We start from the raw sequence: 13725 nt of genomic DNA, 5'->3' as shown, positions 1-13725 counted from the left end.
AACACACGCAACGCTCCACCGTATCTGCGACCGCGAGCAGCTGCGGTGACGGTCTACCTGTCTCCGTCCCTGGTGCTTGAGGGCCGAGGGGTGCCTGCTCTGTGCCTCCTGCTCCCCTCGGGGCTCGGAGCTGCTCGCTGAGCAGATGACCCCGGGTTGCCCAGGCCCCTCAGAAATGACCTTTAGGTCAAGACCCGTCACCAAGTCTCGCCTTTTGGCCAAGATCAAGTGCAGATTGAGATCCTTCTGCCTTTTGACACTTTTTCAAGCAAAATAATGTCGTTCCTCCTTTAATGTTATTTTAAACTCAAAAAGACGTGAGCTATCATGCCTACAAATAAACCAAGGGGGTGGCATTAGACAAGGAAAACCGCAGGAATCCTGAAAACCAGTAAGACCCTGAGCAGGGCTGTGTGAGGGCCGAGTCCACGACTGCTTCGTCCCCGGGGCCTGGCCCTTCCTGTCCCCGCGGCTCCTCCTCCTGCTCCTCTGCCCGACGCCAGGCCGTCCTCCCCAATAAACTGCCGAGACCCTCCGGCCTGGGACCGTGATTCCAGCTAACCAAAAGCATCCCTCGCTGAATAAACCAAATTACTTCACCAAGTAAGAAACCTGGCAATTATCCATTTGAAGAGCGGGAGAATAACCCCACGGTGGGAAGAAGAATCAGTAAAGAGAAACTATGTGGAAGATTTTAAACTGAAAATGGCACCACAGTCAGCTCTTTGTCCAGCCAGCCGCGGGCGGGCGGGAAGTATCTGTTAAGAAGCTACATTGTTGCTGATGTGCGGTCAGGCCTACGGAGGAGGTGGTGTCAGCTGAGACCTGGGGGACAGAGGGGCCCCTCACTGTGTGTCTGTCTCCACAACCAGGTGGTGAACTGTGTAAGGTCATAACTTCCTAACGTTCTTGGCTTTTCTCACTGCAAAAATGTGAAAAATCTATGCTGGTCAAGTTCACATCACATTTCAAAACGATCTGATAAAAATATTTTCATACATTCATCCTAAACTTACAGAATTTTTCCAAATCTTTTCCTTCATCGTTTACAGCTGCCCTTATTCTTAATCTCAGTGAAACAATACCGGCCATGGCGGCGGCGATCGGAGTAAGGACTGGGTATTTTTAGACTTTAATCGTCATGGACCCTCTCACGGTGGAACTGGTCAGCTGAGCATCTCAGAATTCTCAAAGCTCAGCCGCTCCTACCCGGAGGGTCCACAGGACACCTCACCCCTAACCCAGCTCACACTCGGACCCTCTCCCAGCCGTAACCACCCCCAGGAGACATCCGACGGCCAGCCCCACAGGCCCGGAGAGGCCGGCGATCTCTCCTGCGACCACAGGCAGGTGGGACTCACTCCCTAACCTTTTTTCTCTAGACACCCAATCACAGTGCACAGTTCAAAGACGTTCGGTTTTTAACAGTAAAAGTGCACCAACAGGGGCCATTAAAGCCCCACCCGAGCACCACCCAGTGGTTGGTGCCGGTGGTTCCCAAACTGTGGTCCCCACTAGCAACGTGAGCTGCGCCTGAGCCCGGCGGAGGAACGCCCATCCCGGCCCCCAGCCCACGCCACCAGAGCCCGGGGAGACCCCACTTCCTGGAAGGCATTCGTGAGCATGCCCTGAGCTGGCGTCCGGGCCTCCGCCCCCAACCAGCCCTCGAAAGCTCCCCGTGCACACGATCACAGAAAAGGTCACTTACACTTACCCTCCGGAGAGAACCGGCAACACCACACGGACAAACGGAGGATCAAACGGGAAGTTATCCTAAAGGGCAAATCAGCAAGTTACGTCGATTGTAAGAACACCCTCAATACCATATTACTTGGAGATTTTAGTCCACAAAGACCTTTGTTCTCTGAGGCTGAGTGAGGCCATGAAACTGAAGCAGAAAATGGACTAAAAGCCGAAGCAGCTCTCGACGGCGTGGCTCATTGGGCAGAGCGCGTCAGCCTGCGGACTGAAGGGTCCGGGTTCGATTCCGGTCAGGGGCACATGCTCAGTTGCAGGCTTGATCCCCAGAAGGGTGTGTGCCAGGGGCAGCCGATCCATGATTCTCTCTCATCGTGGATGTTTCTACCTCTCTCTCCCTCTCTTTTCCTCTCTGAAACCAATAAAGTATATTTTTTTAAAAAGCCAAAGCAAATAAAAATGAAGCTGCGATCACTCGCAAACAGAGCAGTGTACTGGTAAATGTATGAGAGATGTGGCTGTCCCCGCCCAGCAGAACTATGCCAGGAAACGGTCCAATGTGACGATCGGTCGTTTGGATCAGTCCCTTGACTGGGAACTGGAAAAAGTGGACAAAGTGTAAATCATCACCGAGCTCAGACCAAGAAGACACGGGACCCGAGAGCAGGGTTCTCCCCATTCACAGAGGAAGGTGAGAGGGCAGAAGCTGCCGGCCCCCACTCCTGGGAAGGAGGTGAAGCCGGCGCCCAGGGTTTCCGCAAGGCCTTCCCGGCGGCCCTCGCACGGAGCCGGGACCCTGAAGGACCAACTGCCGAGCTCCCTGCAGATAGGAGGGCGCCTCCGCTCTACGTCATCTCCCCCCGAAACGCCTCCAGGCACCCTGGGCTGCGGGAGCCCCAGCCCCTGGCGGGCAGAGAAGCCCTCGCTGGAGGAGAGCAGCGCCGAGGCTCCGATGAGCTCCCTAGCCTGTCGTACGCAGGTTATCACTACAGGAAAGTCACCCGAGGCCCAAATGACATAATTAGAGAGCGAGGAGCAAACGACAGACACAGGAGTCAGGATTTGTCAGACATAGATTTTAAAATAAGTATGCTGCATGTATGCAAGCAAAGCAAAGCCGGAAAACCCTGGCAGAGAACTACGACAGAAAAATAAACTATAGCCCTGGCCGGTGTGGCTCAGTGGACAGAGCGTCGGCCTGCGGACTCGAGGGTCCCGGGTTCGATTCCGGTCAAGGGCATGTACCTTGGTTGCCAGCACATCCCCAGTGGGAGTGTGCAGGAGGCAGCTGATCGATGTTTCTCTCTCATCGATGTTTCTAACTCTCTATCCCTCTCCCTTCCTCTCTGTAAAAAATCAATAAAATATATTTTTAAAAAATCAATAAAATAAATTAAAAAAAAGAAAAGAAAAATAAACTACACAGAAATAGTGAAACTTAGAAATGCAATGACTGAAACCAATACCTTAATGGATGAGTCTGGCCCCAGGGAAGGTTTATGGGAGAAAAACTCAGTGTCCCGGGAAGTGGATTTAAAAGTCTCCACCACGAAGCCCAGACGAGAAGGTGGAAAACAGGACACCGGGCAGTGGACCAACGGCCGTCACGCGCCCAGAGTCCCAGAGGAGAGAGAGGGCAGAGCAGGGTCTGAAGGGGTAACGTCTGAAACCCCACAAAACTGAGGCGAGACTTCACAGACGTGAGCGCTCAGTCCGTCCTTCAACGCAACAATGGAGGCCACACGCGGAGAAGCCTCCCTGAGGAGGAGCAGGAAGAAAGGCGTTTCCAGCCTGGAGACCGACCCGTGGCCACTTCCCACCACGGCCCGCAGCAAGGGAGACACTCACGCTGCTCCTCCAGGCGGAGGCGGGAACCCGGAGACGGAGACCACGAGGAGCGCCAGTGCACGCAGACCCGTGAGCATCCGCGGCTCGGCAACACCGTGCCGCCGTGCCGGCTCCCGCTCAGAGCCAAACGCAGACCAGCCACGCCCCCGTGGCCGAGCCCGCGCCCTAAGGTCTCTGCACGGACACGGACACGGACAGGGACACGGACACGGACAGGGACACGGACAGGGACACGAACACATACAGGGACACGGACAGGGACACGAACACAGAAAACATAAACTGACACCTGCCTGTTCGGCTCCCGCGCGTTAAGGACATCACGGTGACCGCCAGGCAGTGCAGAAGCGCACGAGCCGTGTGCGCACCAAGCGAACAGGTGGTGGGACACGGAGTGACAGAAAAAATCCCGAAGAATGAGAAACAGCAGGAGCGGGAAGGACCAACAGAAAGCACCTTGGACACGGTGGGTTTGAGCCCGGAGACCCGAACATTACACGCGGACAGCTGCTCCAGTTAGACAACCAGGGCCCCAGCCCTGCAGAGCCTCAGCGACGGCGAGGAGACGCCCCGGTGAGGCCCGGGTGCCCAGCTCAGCACGGAGCCCGGGACAGCGACACGCACGCTCTCCCAGGGGCCGCAGCGAAGGTGGCAGCGGAGGCGGCCGAGCCGGAGGCCGGGAAACAGCCTTCACCTCCAAGAACACCGTCAGGGAGGCTGTAGAAACTGTGCGGTTTCTACAACCAAACAGAAGGGGATGAGGAAGCTACCGGGCCGACTGGAGGGGAGGGAGCTACGGCACAGCATCTGTCCCACGGGTTGTTCCCAAACAGAGCACAGCTTCGCCGAGAAGACGCAGCGAAACCCCGGTCACACTCCATCCCCACCGCCCGTCCTTAAGGAAGGTTCGGGAGGATCCGCAAACGATGAAGACTCAGCCCTCCCGGAGGGGGACCGGAAGGCACCATCTCAGCCCGGAACGGAGCTCTCCGATTTGTGTATGAACACACCGGGAAGACAGCGCTGCGAGCCTCTCCTCTCGATGCAGAACAGCAGGTCACACGTTCCTCCTCAGAAACGAGAGCCTGGAAACCACGCGGTGATCCCCAAGACCACGTTACTCCGAGCACAGTTCGCACCCCACGGGCGAGGACGCCTCCACTGAGAATGCACGGCCTGGACAACGTAATTGGTTTCACCCACGCGTGAGCTTTACAGACGTGAACTGTACAGCGTGTGCTTCTTTGCTCCACATTCTGTTTAAGAGCCACTGATCCTGTGGCCACGTCGCTCCGCTCGTTCATGAAAGCCTTCCTATGGGGGCCACGCGCCCAGGGCCGCCCTGAACAGGCCCCGGGCAGCGAGCACACACCCAGGGAACCCCTGAACGCGGGGCACAGAAACCCCCCAGTTTTCCCAAGCAATCGTACAAACATGCATTCCCACGAGAAGCACAGGAGTTCGGTCACAGTTTTCTTACCTTAAAAGAGAAGTTAAGCAAAATATATTCTATGCCTTCTTTTTCTTTTAAGATCTGAAGGTCACTGTGCAAAGGACTATCAGGATCAACCCTAAGAATTACAAAAACAAAGTCAGAGATTCTTTCCTCACTGCCCTCCGAGGACCCGGCCCCAGCGCTGACAGAGCCCCAACTCCTTGGGATGCAATGTTCAGAGAGATCGCAGCCCGGCGGTGTGCTCAGGGGTGGAGCGTCCACCCAGGAACCAGGAGGTCACGGCTGCATTCTGGGCCAGGGCACATGCCCGGGTTTGGGATCCATCCCCGCTGGGGGACATGCAGGAGGCAGCCAATCCGTGATTCTCTCTCATCATGGATGTTCCTCTCTCTCCCTCTCCCTTCCTCTCTGAGATCAATAAAAATGTATTAAAGAAGAGAGAGAGAGAGAGAGAGAGATCCCGGTATTCCAGCCCGGGGTGGTGCTGCTCTGTGTGAGAGCGTCAGCCAAGCACTGAAGGGTCCTGGTTCCTTCCCAGTCGAAGGCACGTAGCTGGTTGCAGGTCTGATCCCTGGTCGAGGCTCGTAGGGGAGGCAACCAATCCATGTGTTTCTCTCATGGGAATATCTCTCTCTCTTTCCCTCTCCCTCCCTCCCTCCCTTCCACTCTCTCTAAAAATTAGTGGAAACAATATCCTCAGGTGAGGATTAAAAACAACAAAAAACATATCACAATATCCTCAGTCTATTCTCCTATGGCAGTTTAAAGTTAGCAGTCATTCTAGAGAAGATGGTCATGTCATCTACCTAATAAAAGAGTAACATGCTAATTGAACGTACCTTCACGATGCCCACCCTTCAATAAGGCGTGAGTATGCAAATTAACCCAACAAAGATGGCAGGTTAATTTGCATACGCAGGCGCTGAGGGGCTGGGGGAGGGGCGGGACGCTTGGTCATCGCAGGCGTTCTGCACCACCCCAGCCGCTCCGGGCCTCTGGGCAGCATGGGAAGGCGGAAAGGCGGCTCTGGACGGAGCGAAGGCGCTGCTGGCAGCCAGGGGCAGGAAGGCCCATTCTTGCACGAATCCTGGTGCATTGGGCCTCTAGTATGTACATGGTTTTCTCAAGGACTCAAAAGAAATGTCACCTCCTTTCCTAACACTGCATTATTAGACACGGGTTCGTGAAGATACATTTACCATGGATGAGACCAGAGAAAACGAAGCCACTGACAAAATCTATCCTGTGTGGTAGCGGTCTACATGTTCAGGTCTTAACAAATCCCTTCCTTCACAGACAAGCTGCCACCACAGTCAACCTCGCCCAGTTATTCAAGCCACTTGTGTCCGCAGTCCCCGTCTCACCTCCTCCAGGAGACACTACCCCACAGCTGCCCCTTCCTGCCCCTTCCTCACCTTCCTGTTACTAAGCCCTAGAAGCAGCTCATCCTAACACCCCAGGGCGACTGCAGGAGCTAAAGCGCCACGAGAGCTCTGTCCTAACGGTATCTCCGTGCGAGTCGGCCGTCAGCCATCACCCGAGAGGGCGAGCAGGAAACGCCACTTACTTCTGAAGCTTCACATGCCAGTCGTATAAGCTGTCATTTATGAGCTCCACTGAGTAAAACCCTGTGAAGATACAATGTGTTAGTGACTCTTCATTGATGGGAACTATTACTCCGGTGAAGTACAGACACTGAACAGCCCCAAAGCTGAAATGTTGCCACGGACAGTGAACTGAGCTACATGGTAACTCCTTTGCCACGAGAGCCGAGTACCTCATGCCCTTCCCAGATCCTTAGAGCCATTAACCAAGAAGCTTCTGTAACGAGTTGAGAAACTATGTCCCATTAACTGTGAGTGGGAGAAAGAAATCACGTACGATCCTATGCACCTTTCTTCACACACGCACACATTTCTATAAAAATGGGCACCCCCTACACATACAGTTTCATCTCCTTTCGTCAGCTTTCTGGAGCATCTTTCCCGCTTGGTATGTAGAAACCTATTGTCCATTTCTTACTATTTCTGCAGTAACTTATCTTATGGACCCGGCATAATTTACCCAATTCCACATCCGGTTAGTTTTTATGTTCTGCTACTCCAAACAGTGCTGGAGAAACACGTTATTTAACATTTAAAGATAAGCTGTTAGCCCTAACCGGTTTGGCTCAGTGGATAGAGCGTCGGCCTGCGGACTGAAAGGTCCCGGGTTCAATTCCGGTCAAGGGCACATCCCCAGTGGGGGGGTGCAGGAGGCAGCTGATCGATGTTTCTAACTCTCTATCCCTCTCCTTCCTCTGTAAAAAATCAATAAAATATATATTTTTTTAAAAAAATAAATTAAAAATAAAAAAATAAAAAAAGATAAGCTGTTCCTGAAACATTTAACTGCATGCTAATAGGTTTTTACAGATAAACTTCTAGACACGCTGCTCAGAACAGAACGGTGGGCAGTTTAAAACTTACGGACCAGCCCTGGCCAGGTAGCTCAGTTGGTTAGGGTAACCAATAAGCTGAGGTTGCGGGTTCGAGCCCCAATCAGGGTACGTATAAGAATCAACCAATGAATGCATCAGAAAGTGTCACAACAAACTGATGTTTGTTTCTCTCTCTCCATAAATAAAACTTATGAATTGTTTGCTTCTGGAATTTTCCATTTAATATTTTCGAACCCCCATTGACTGTGGGTAACTGAAAGCATGGATAAGGGTGGGGGTGCCGTACACTCACCCTATTTCACCCACATCTTTTGATAACTTGGGCACATTCACGTTTCACATCCCTCACATGAAGTCAGTCAATAGTTCTGGTTCTGTCCAACTGTGAGAAGCAAGCTGGACTCTCTGGACACGGAAAAGGCGCAGACGACAGACTCCGGGACGCGTGCTCACCTGCCTTGTAGCTCTGCGAGCGGTAGATGTCCCTGAGCTCCTTCATCAGCCTGTCTGAAGCCTGCACCGACCCAGACACCGCGCCCTGAAACACAAGGGTGACGCTGACCGGGACCTACTGGTCAGACAGCTGAGATCCTGGTGTCTGCGCTGAAATAAACGTGTCCAGTGACATTTCAAACATGGATCAGCACTGGACGTTTTAAGAAGCCAAAAAAGTTAATTAAGTCAAAGATTCTGAAGTTTCAACAGGACCATAAACTGGGGACAAACCTGGCTCATTTCCTGTTTCTGCTCGTCTGCAATCAAGTCCAGCCAGGATGTCCGATCGCCAGGGCCCTGGCCCCACCTGGGCCTCAGCCGTGTCTCTTCCAGATCCCACCCATTTCCCCTTAATGTTTTTAAGGATTTACTTTGTGGTTTTACATTCGCAGCAAAATCAAGAGGAAGGCACAGCTTTCCCACAGGATGTCCCACAAGCAGTCTCCCTCATCACCAGCTGCCCTCACCCGAGGGCACACGTCCTACGACTGATGAGCCTGCAGCAAGGATTACCCACAGTCCACGCGACCTCCCACAGCCCACGTGACCTCCCACAGCACACGTGACCTCCCACGGCCCACGTGACCTCCCACGGCCCACGCGACCTCCCTCAGCCCAGGCGACCCCCAGGCTCATCTATGCTTTAGACACATGTATGATGACACCCATCACTCGTTAGGGCAGAGAATGGCTGCATCTCATTGCTCTAAAAAAGATTTGCCGATTGAACTGACATAGTAGGTAAGGCTGCAGGAGGGAGAGTGAGCCACCCGTTTACCACAGCTGTGTCTCCTTGCATGATAATTCATCACGTCCGAGACACAGCCCCAGACAGCACAACGGGCCCTCAGGTTTCATGGGGCTAAGAAGTAGCTCCAGTGAAGGCAGTAGATGGTGTTCAAACAGAAACCCTGCCTCTCACGTTACGTTTTCCTACTCTGTCTGGCATTTGTGGACAGGACTCTCATTCTTCTTCAGAGCAATCACCCAAAGGTCCACAGTGCCCACATGCATGTAGAGTCGAGGGAACTGAAGCCATGAGGTGTGCCTGTCACCAGTGTTCCTTTCACACCACCCGCTGCTTCACCCAAAGACGTGACAGCAAAGATAAAACCACGTTTGGTCCCGCCAGGGCAGCGCTTCCTGGAGGAGTGAGCTGCACTGTCAGGAGAGACGGAATTAAAACACAGACCCCGTGAGAAGAGGGCAGAGGCGGACACGGGGGGGTCCCAGGAGGGAAAAGGCAGATACAGGGTGAGAGTGGCTATCAACAGATGAGAAACGTAAATCCACCAATAAAAACACTACGGCAACAAGACCTGTGCCTGAGCCACACGGCAGGCTGGAGGGGGCAGCTGAGGCTGGCGCCTTGATGAAGGTCCCTGTGTTCCCGTTATCACCTACAATGACGCTACTTAGCCACGTAAGTCCAGGTTCTAGAATGTTACACATACATTTAGATGGTCTTGCCTTTGAGTCTTCCTAATTTTCTCTAATATTGCCAAGTTTTCCTTTTCGATTCCTTCATCTTCTGACTTCTTCCCGCTGACAGGCTCCTCCTCCTTCATCTCGTAGTGATCCAGGTCTTCTATGTCCTACAAACATCAGAAACATACGAGCGTGTTCACGCTCATGCCAACACGCTCATGCCAGAGGCTGACTATTCCTGACTCGAGAGGGAGCACAAGAGAGAGCATCCATGTATTCTACGGGAAGGGGTAAAAAGCCTTCACACCCATTTAAAGGCTCCCTGTTCATAGCTTGTATTTTGTTATAAAACTAAAACCTGAGTAAAACATATTTAATAGCTATTACCAAAGCAGCCATCTTTTCAGTCTCCTACGAAGAGATTTGAAATAGTTTAGCATCGAGGCATCAAGAATCTTGTGTTCGGCCGAAACCGGTTTGGCTCAGTGGATAGAGCGTCAGCCTGCGGACTGAAGGGTCCTGGGTTCGATTCCGGTCAGGGGCATGTGCCTTGGTTGCGGGCACATCCCCAGTGGGAGGTGTGCAGGAGGCAGCTGATCGATGTTTCTCTCTTATCGATGTGTCTAGCTCTCTGTCCCTCTCCCTTCCTCTCTGTAAAAAATCAATAAAATATATTTAAAAAAAAAAAACAAGAATCTTGTGTTCGCCCTGGCTGGTGTGGTTCAGTGGATAGAGCATCCGCCTGCGGACTGAAAGGTCCCAGGTTCGATTCTGGCCAAGGGCACATGCCTGGGTTGCGGGCTCGATTCCCAGTAGGGGGAGTGCAAAAGGCAACCAATCAATGATTCTCTCTCATCATTGATGTTTCTCTCTCTCTCCCTCCCCCTTCCTCTCTAAAAAAAAATCAGTAAAATGCATTTTTAAAAAAGAAGAATCCTGTGTCCACACTTTGTAGCTCAACTATCTCCGTTCTCCAAGCAGACTCACTCACTGCGATTTCTAGATCAGGTGAGCGACCACGTCCATCCAAGCTCCAAGGTCTTCCCCTCGCACCTCCATCCTTCGCCCGACCGAGTCCCTTCGCACCCAGACCCTGACCATGTGCAGGCCTCACGGGGCGCCCCTCCTGGGCTTGCCCTTCCCCCTGAGCTCCCTCCGAACACGTGTCCTCAGAGTTCCCACAGGTGCCCTGGGCCGAGTCTCTGTCACACTTCCAACCTCGGCCACAGTCCCGTCCCGCGGCTTCTCCACCCGGGTGCTCATCAGCACAGAACAAAACCCGCATCTCCACCTTGTTAAGCAGCGTTCCCAGCCCGCTGCTCTGAGCAAAGCCTTCCTACCGACAGCCACACCCAAGAGAAGCAGTTTGACTCCAGTCCAGGTGGTTAGCCACCGCCCTTTCCAGCCAATCACCCGGCCTTTTCCCTGACTCCACGCACCGTCCGTCTCTCCCAAAGGACAGCATCCAGCGCACCCGCACACGCCCCGGCCCGGGGCGGTCGGGGCCCTTTTTAAACACCTTCTTTCAATCGCCTGGATACCTTCCTCTCGTCCCCCTAACCCAGCCGTGGGCAAACTACGGCCCGCGGGCCGGATCCGGCTGTTCTATCCGGTTCTCTTGCTCTCCCCTCCGCTCCTTTACTTTGAACTTATATTAGTTCACACAAACACTCCATCCATGCTTTTGTTCCGGCCCTCCGGTCCAGTTTAAGAACCCATGGTGGCCCTCGAGTCAAAAAGTTTGCCCAGCCCTGCTAACCTGATCCCTCCGAGGTCTGGTTTCCTCCCTCTCCCGGTTTCCCTAAATGGCCGTCCCTTTGTGTCACCTGTGAGGGGAAGAGAAGGGACACAAGCAGCTGGGTACAATGTCTCCATCCCTGTACACAGGCCCCGGGGGGTACAATGTCTCCATCCCTGTACACAGGCCCCGGGGGGGGGTACAATGTCTCCATCCCTGTACACAGGCCCCGGGGGGTACAATGTCTCCATCCCTGTACACAGGCCCCGGGGGGGGGGTACAATGTCTCCATCCCTGTACACAGGCCCCGGGGGCTCCTGCCCCCCCAGGTTAAACTGCGTGAAAACACTAAGGACAAACTATCCAAAGTCTCACCTAATTAGACGAGGCTAAGAACTACCCTCTCAGACTCACCAACAAAACACACCCACAGCTCTGTCCTCAGTCTAAGGCGCTCGAAGCAGTCTAGTTTAGATTTAAAGTTTTCCAAATCAAGAATTTAAGGTAATAATTCAATTAATTCTAAGAAGACACAACACCGGAACATGTTTTAAACCAAAGACCTTTTATCGGACCAATGTAGACGCGAGAGCTTCACTCTGGAGTGTGAACGTAAACACAGGCTTCGGAGCCCGAACACGTCTAAAACCGCATCTGAGCCCGAACACGTCTAAAACCGCTTCGGAGCCCGAACACGTCTAAAACCGCACCGGAGCCCGAACACGTCTAAAACCGCACCGGAGCCCGAACACGTCTAAAACCGCACCGGAGCCCGAACACGTCTAAAACCGCTTCGGAGCCCGAACACGTCTAAAACCGCACCGGAGCCCGAACACGTCTAAAACCGCACCGGAGCCCGAACACGTCTAAAACCGCACCGGAGCCCGAACACGTCTAAAACCGCACCGGAGCCCGAACACGTCTAAAACCGCTTCGGAGCCCGAACACGTCTAAAACCGCACCGGAGCCCGAACACGTCTAAAACCGCACCGGAGCCCGAACACGTCTAAAACCGCACCGGAGCCCGAACACGTCTAAAACCGCACCGGAGCCCGAACACGTCTAAAACCGCACCGGAGCCCGAACACGTCTAAAACCGCTTCGGAGCCCGAACACGTCTAAAACCGCACCGGAGCCCGAACACGTCTAAAACCGCACCGGAGCCCGAACACGTCTAAAACCGCACCGGAGCCCGAACACGTCTAAAACCGCACCGGAGCCCGAACACGTCTAAAACCGCACCGGAGCCCGAACACGTCTAAAACCGCACCGGAGCCCGAACACGTCTAAAACCGCACCGGAGCCCGAACACGTCTAAAACCGCACCGGAGCCCGAACACGTCTAAAACCGCACCGGAGCCCGAACACGTCTAAAACCGCACCGGAGCCCGAACACGTCTAAAACCGCACCGGAGCCCGAACACGTCTAAAACCGCACCGGAGCCCGAACACGTCTAAAACCGCACCGGAGCCCGAACACGTCTAAAACCGCACCGGAGCCCGAACACGTCTAAAACCGCACCGGAGCCCGAACACGTCTAAAACCGCACCGGAGCCCGAACACGTCTAAAACCGCTTCGGAGCCCGAACACGTCTAAAACCGCATCGGAGCCCGAACACGTCTAAAACCGCATCGGAGCCCGAACATGTCTAGAACCGCACCGGCGACGGGCGCCTCCACCAGCCCCGGCTCAGGGCCTCTGGAATCTCTCCACGGCGTTCCCCGGTGATGCTCAACGTGCGGTCCTCCTCTTACTTCTAACGAGTCGTCCCCAAGTGTCCTCTAGCTCTTCCCTCAAACACAGGACTTTCTCAGAAACAACCAATCACAGCCCCGCCGGTGTGGCTCAGCGGCGGAGCGTCGACCTGTGAACCAGGAGGTCAGGGTTCGATTACCAGCCAGGGCACCTGCCCAAGTTGCAGGCTCGATCTCCGTGCAGGAGGCAGTTGATCAATGTCTCTCTCTCATCTATGTTTCTCTCTCTCTATTCCTCTCCCTTCCTCTCTCTCTAAAAAAATCAATAAAAACATTAAAAACAAAACAATTACAGGTTAAGTAGTGATTACTATTCAATGTAAATATAATTTTAGTGCTAAATGTTAAGAGCTCTTATTTCCCAGAAAATCTAATCTGCGACATCAGAGAAGCAATTTATTCAAAAGCATACATTAGAGGTAAAGCCAGATTTTATATTCAATTAAAGCCATCAATTATATTCAATCCCAGGAACAGTGTGCTTTTCATTATTCCACACTAACACTGGTGTATAAAGAGATCAGAGAAATTACTTAGGTTTTCCGTAATGAAGATAGCCACACCATGTTCTTCTGTGAGACACCCACCTCCGCCATCTCCTCCTCGTCTTCCTCTTCCGAGGTCACTTCCTCTGTGGTCCCATTCTGCAAAGGAAGGAGAAGGTGCCAGGCCACGCGGGCAAACACACACGGGGCATTGGAAGACACTGGGGCCCGACTGTCCCTCTCCTGCCCTGACTCCACAGAGAACGGACGGCAGAGAAACATCTACTTAACTCCAGCTCTGATCGGACAAACGCTTATCAGCTTTTTAAAAGAAGCATGCTTGAACAATTCAAGTTAACAAGTGCATTAGGAATAACAAAG

At 53.3% G+C, this 13725-nt stretch overlaps 1 protein-coding gene across 1 annotated transcript in view; it reads right to left on the bottom strand.

Moving 5' to 3' along the window:
* The window catches only part of UBE2Q2 (ubiquitin conjugating enzyme E2 Q2), a 37130-nt gene that overhangs the window by 6733 nt on the left and 16672 nt on the right, over positions 1–13725 (bottom strand). The window contains exons 4-9 of the mRNA XM_080651764.1: positions 13447–13503; positions 9392–9532; positions 7896–7980; positions 6570–6630; positions 5027–5117; positions 1715–1773 (exon numbers count right to left, since the gene is read on the bottom strand). Coding sequence (XP_080507890.1) covers positions 1715–1773; positions 5027–5117; positions 6570–6630; positions 7896–7980; positions 9392–9532; positions 13447–13503 — 494 coding nt within the window. The remainder of the gene's footprint in view (positions 1–1714; positions 1774–5026; positions 5118–6569; positions 6631–7895; positions 7981–9391; positions 9533–13446; positions 13504–13725) is intronic.

Source organism: Plecotus auritus, assembly GCF_963455305.1.
Source record: "Plecotus auritus genome assembly, chromosome: 15".
Taxonomy (NCBI): domain Eukaryota; kingdom Metazoa; phylum Chordata; class Mammalia; order Chiroptera; family Vespertilionidae; genus Plecotus; species Plecotus auritus.
The sequence above is the reverse complement of the archived record's forward strand: the minus strand, read 5'-3'. Positions and strand labels throughout refer to the sequence as shown.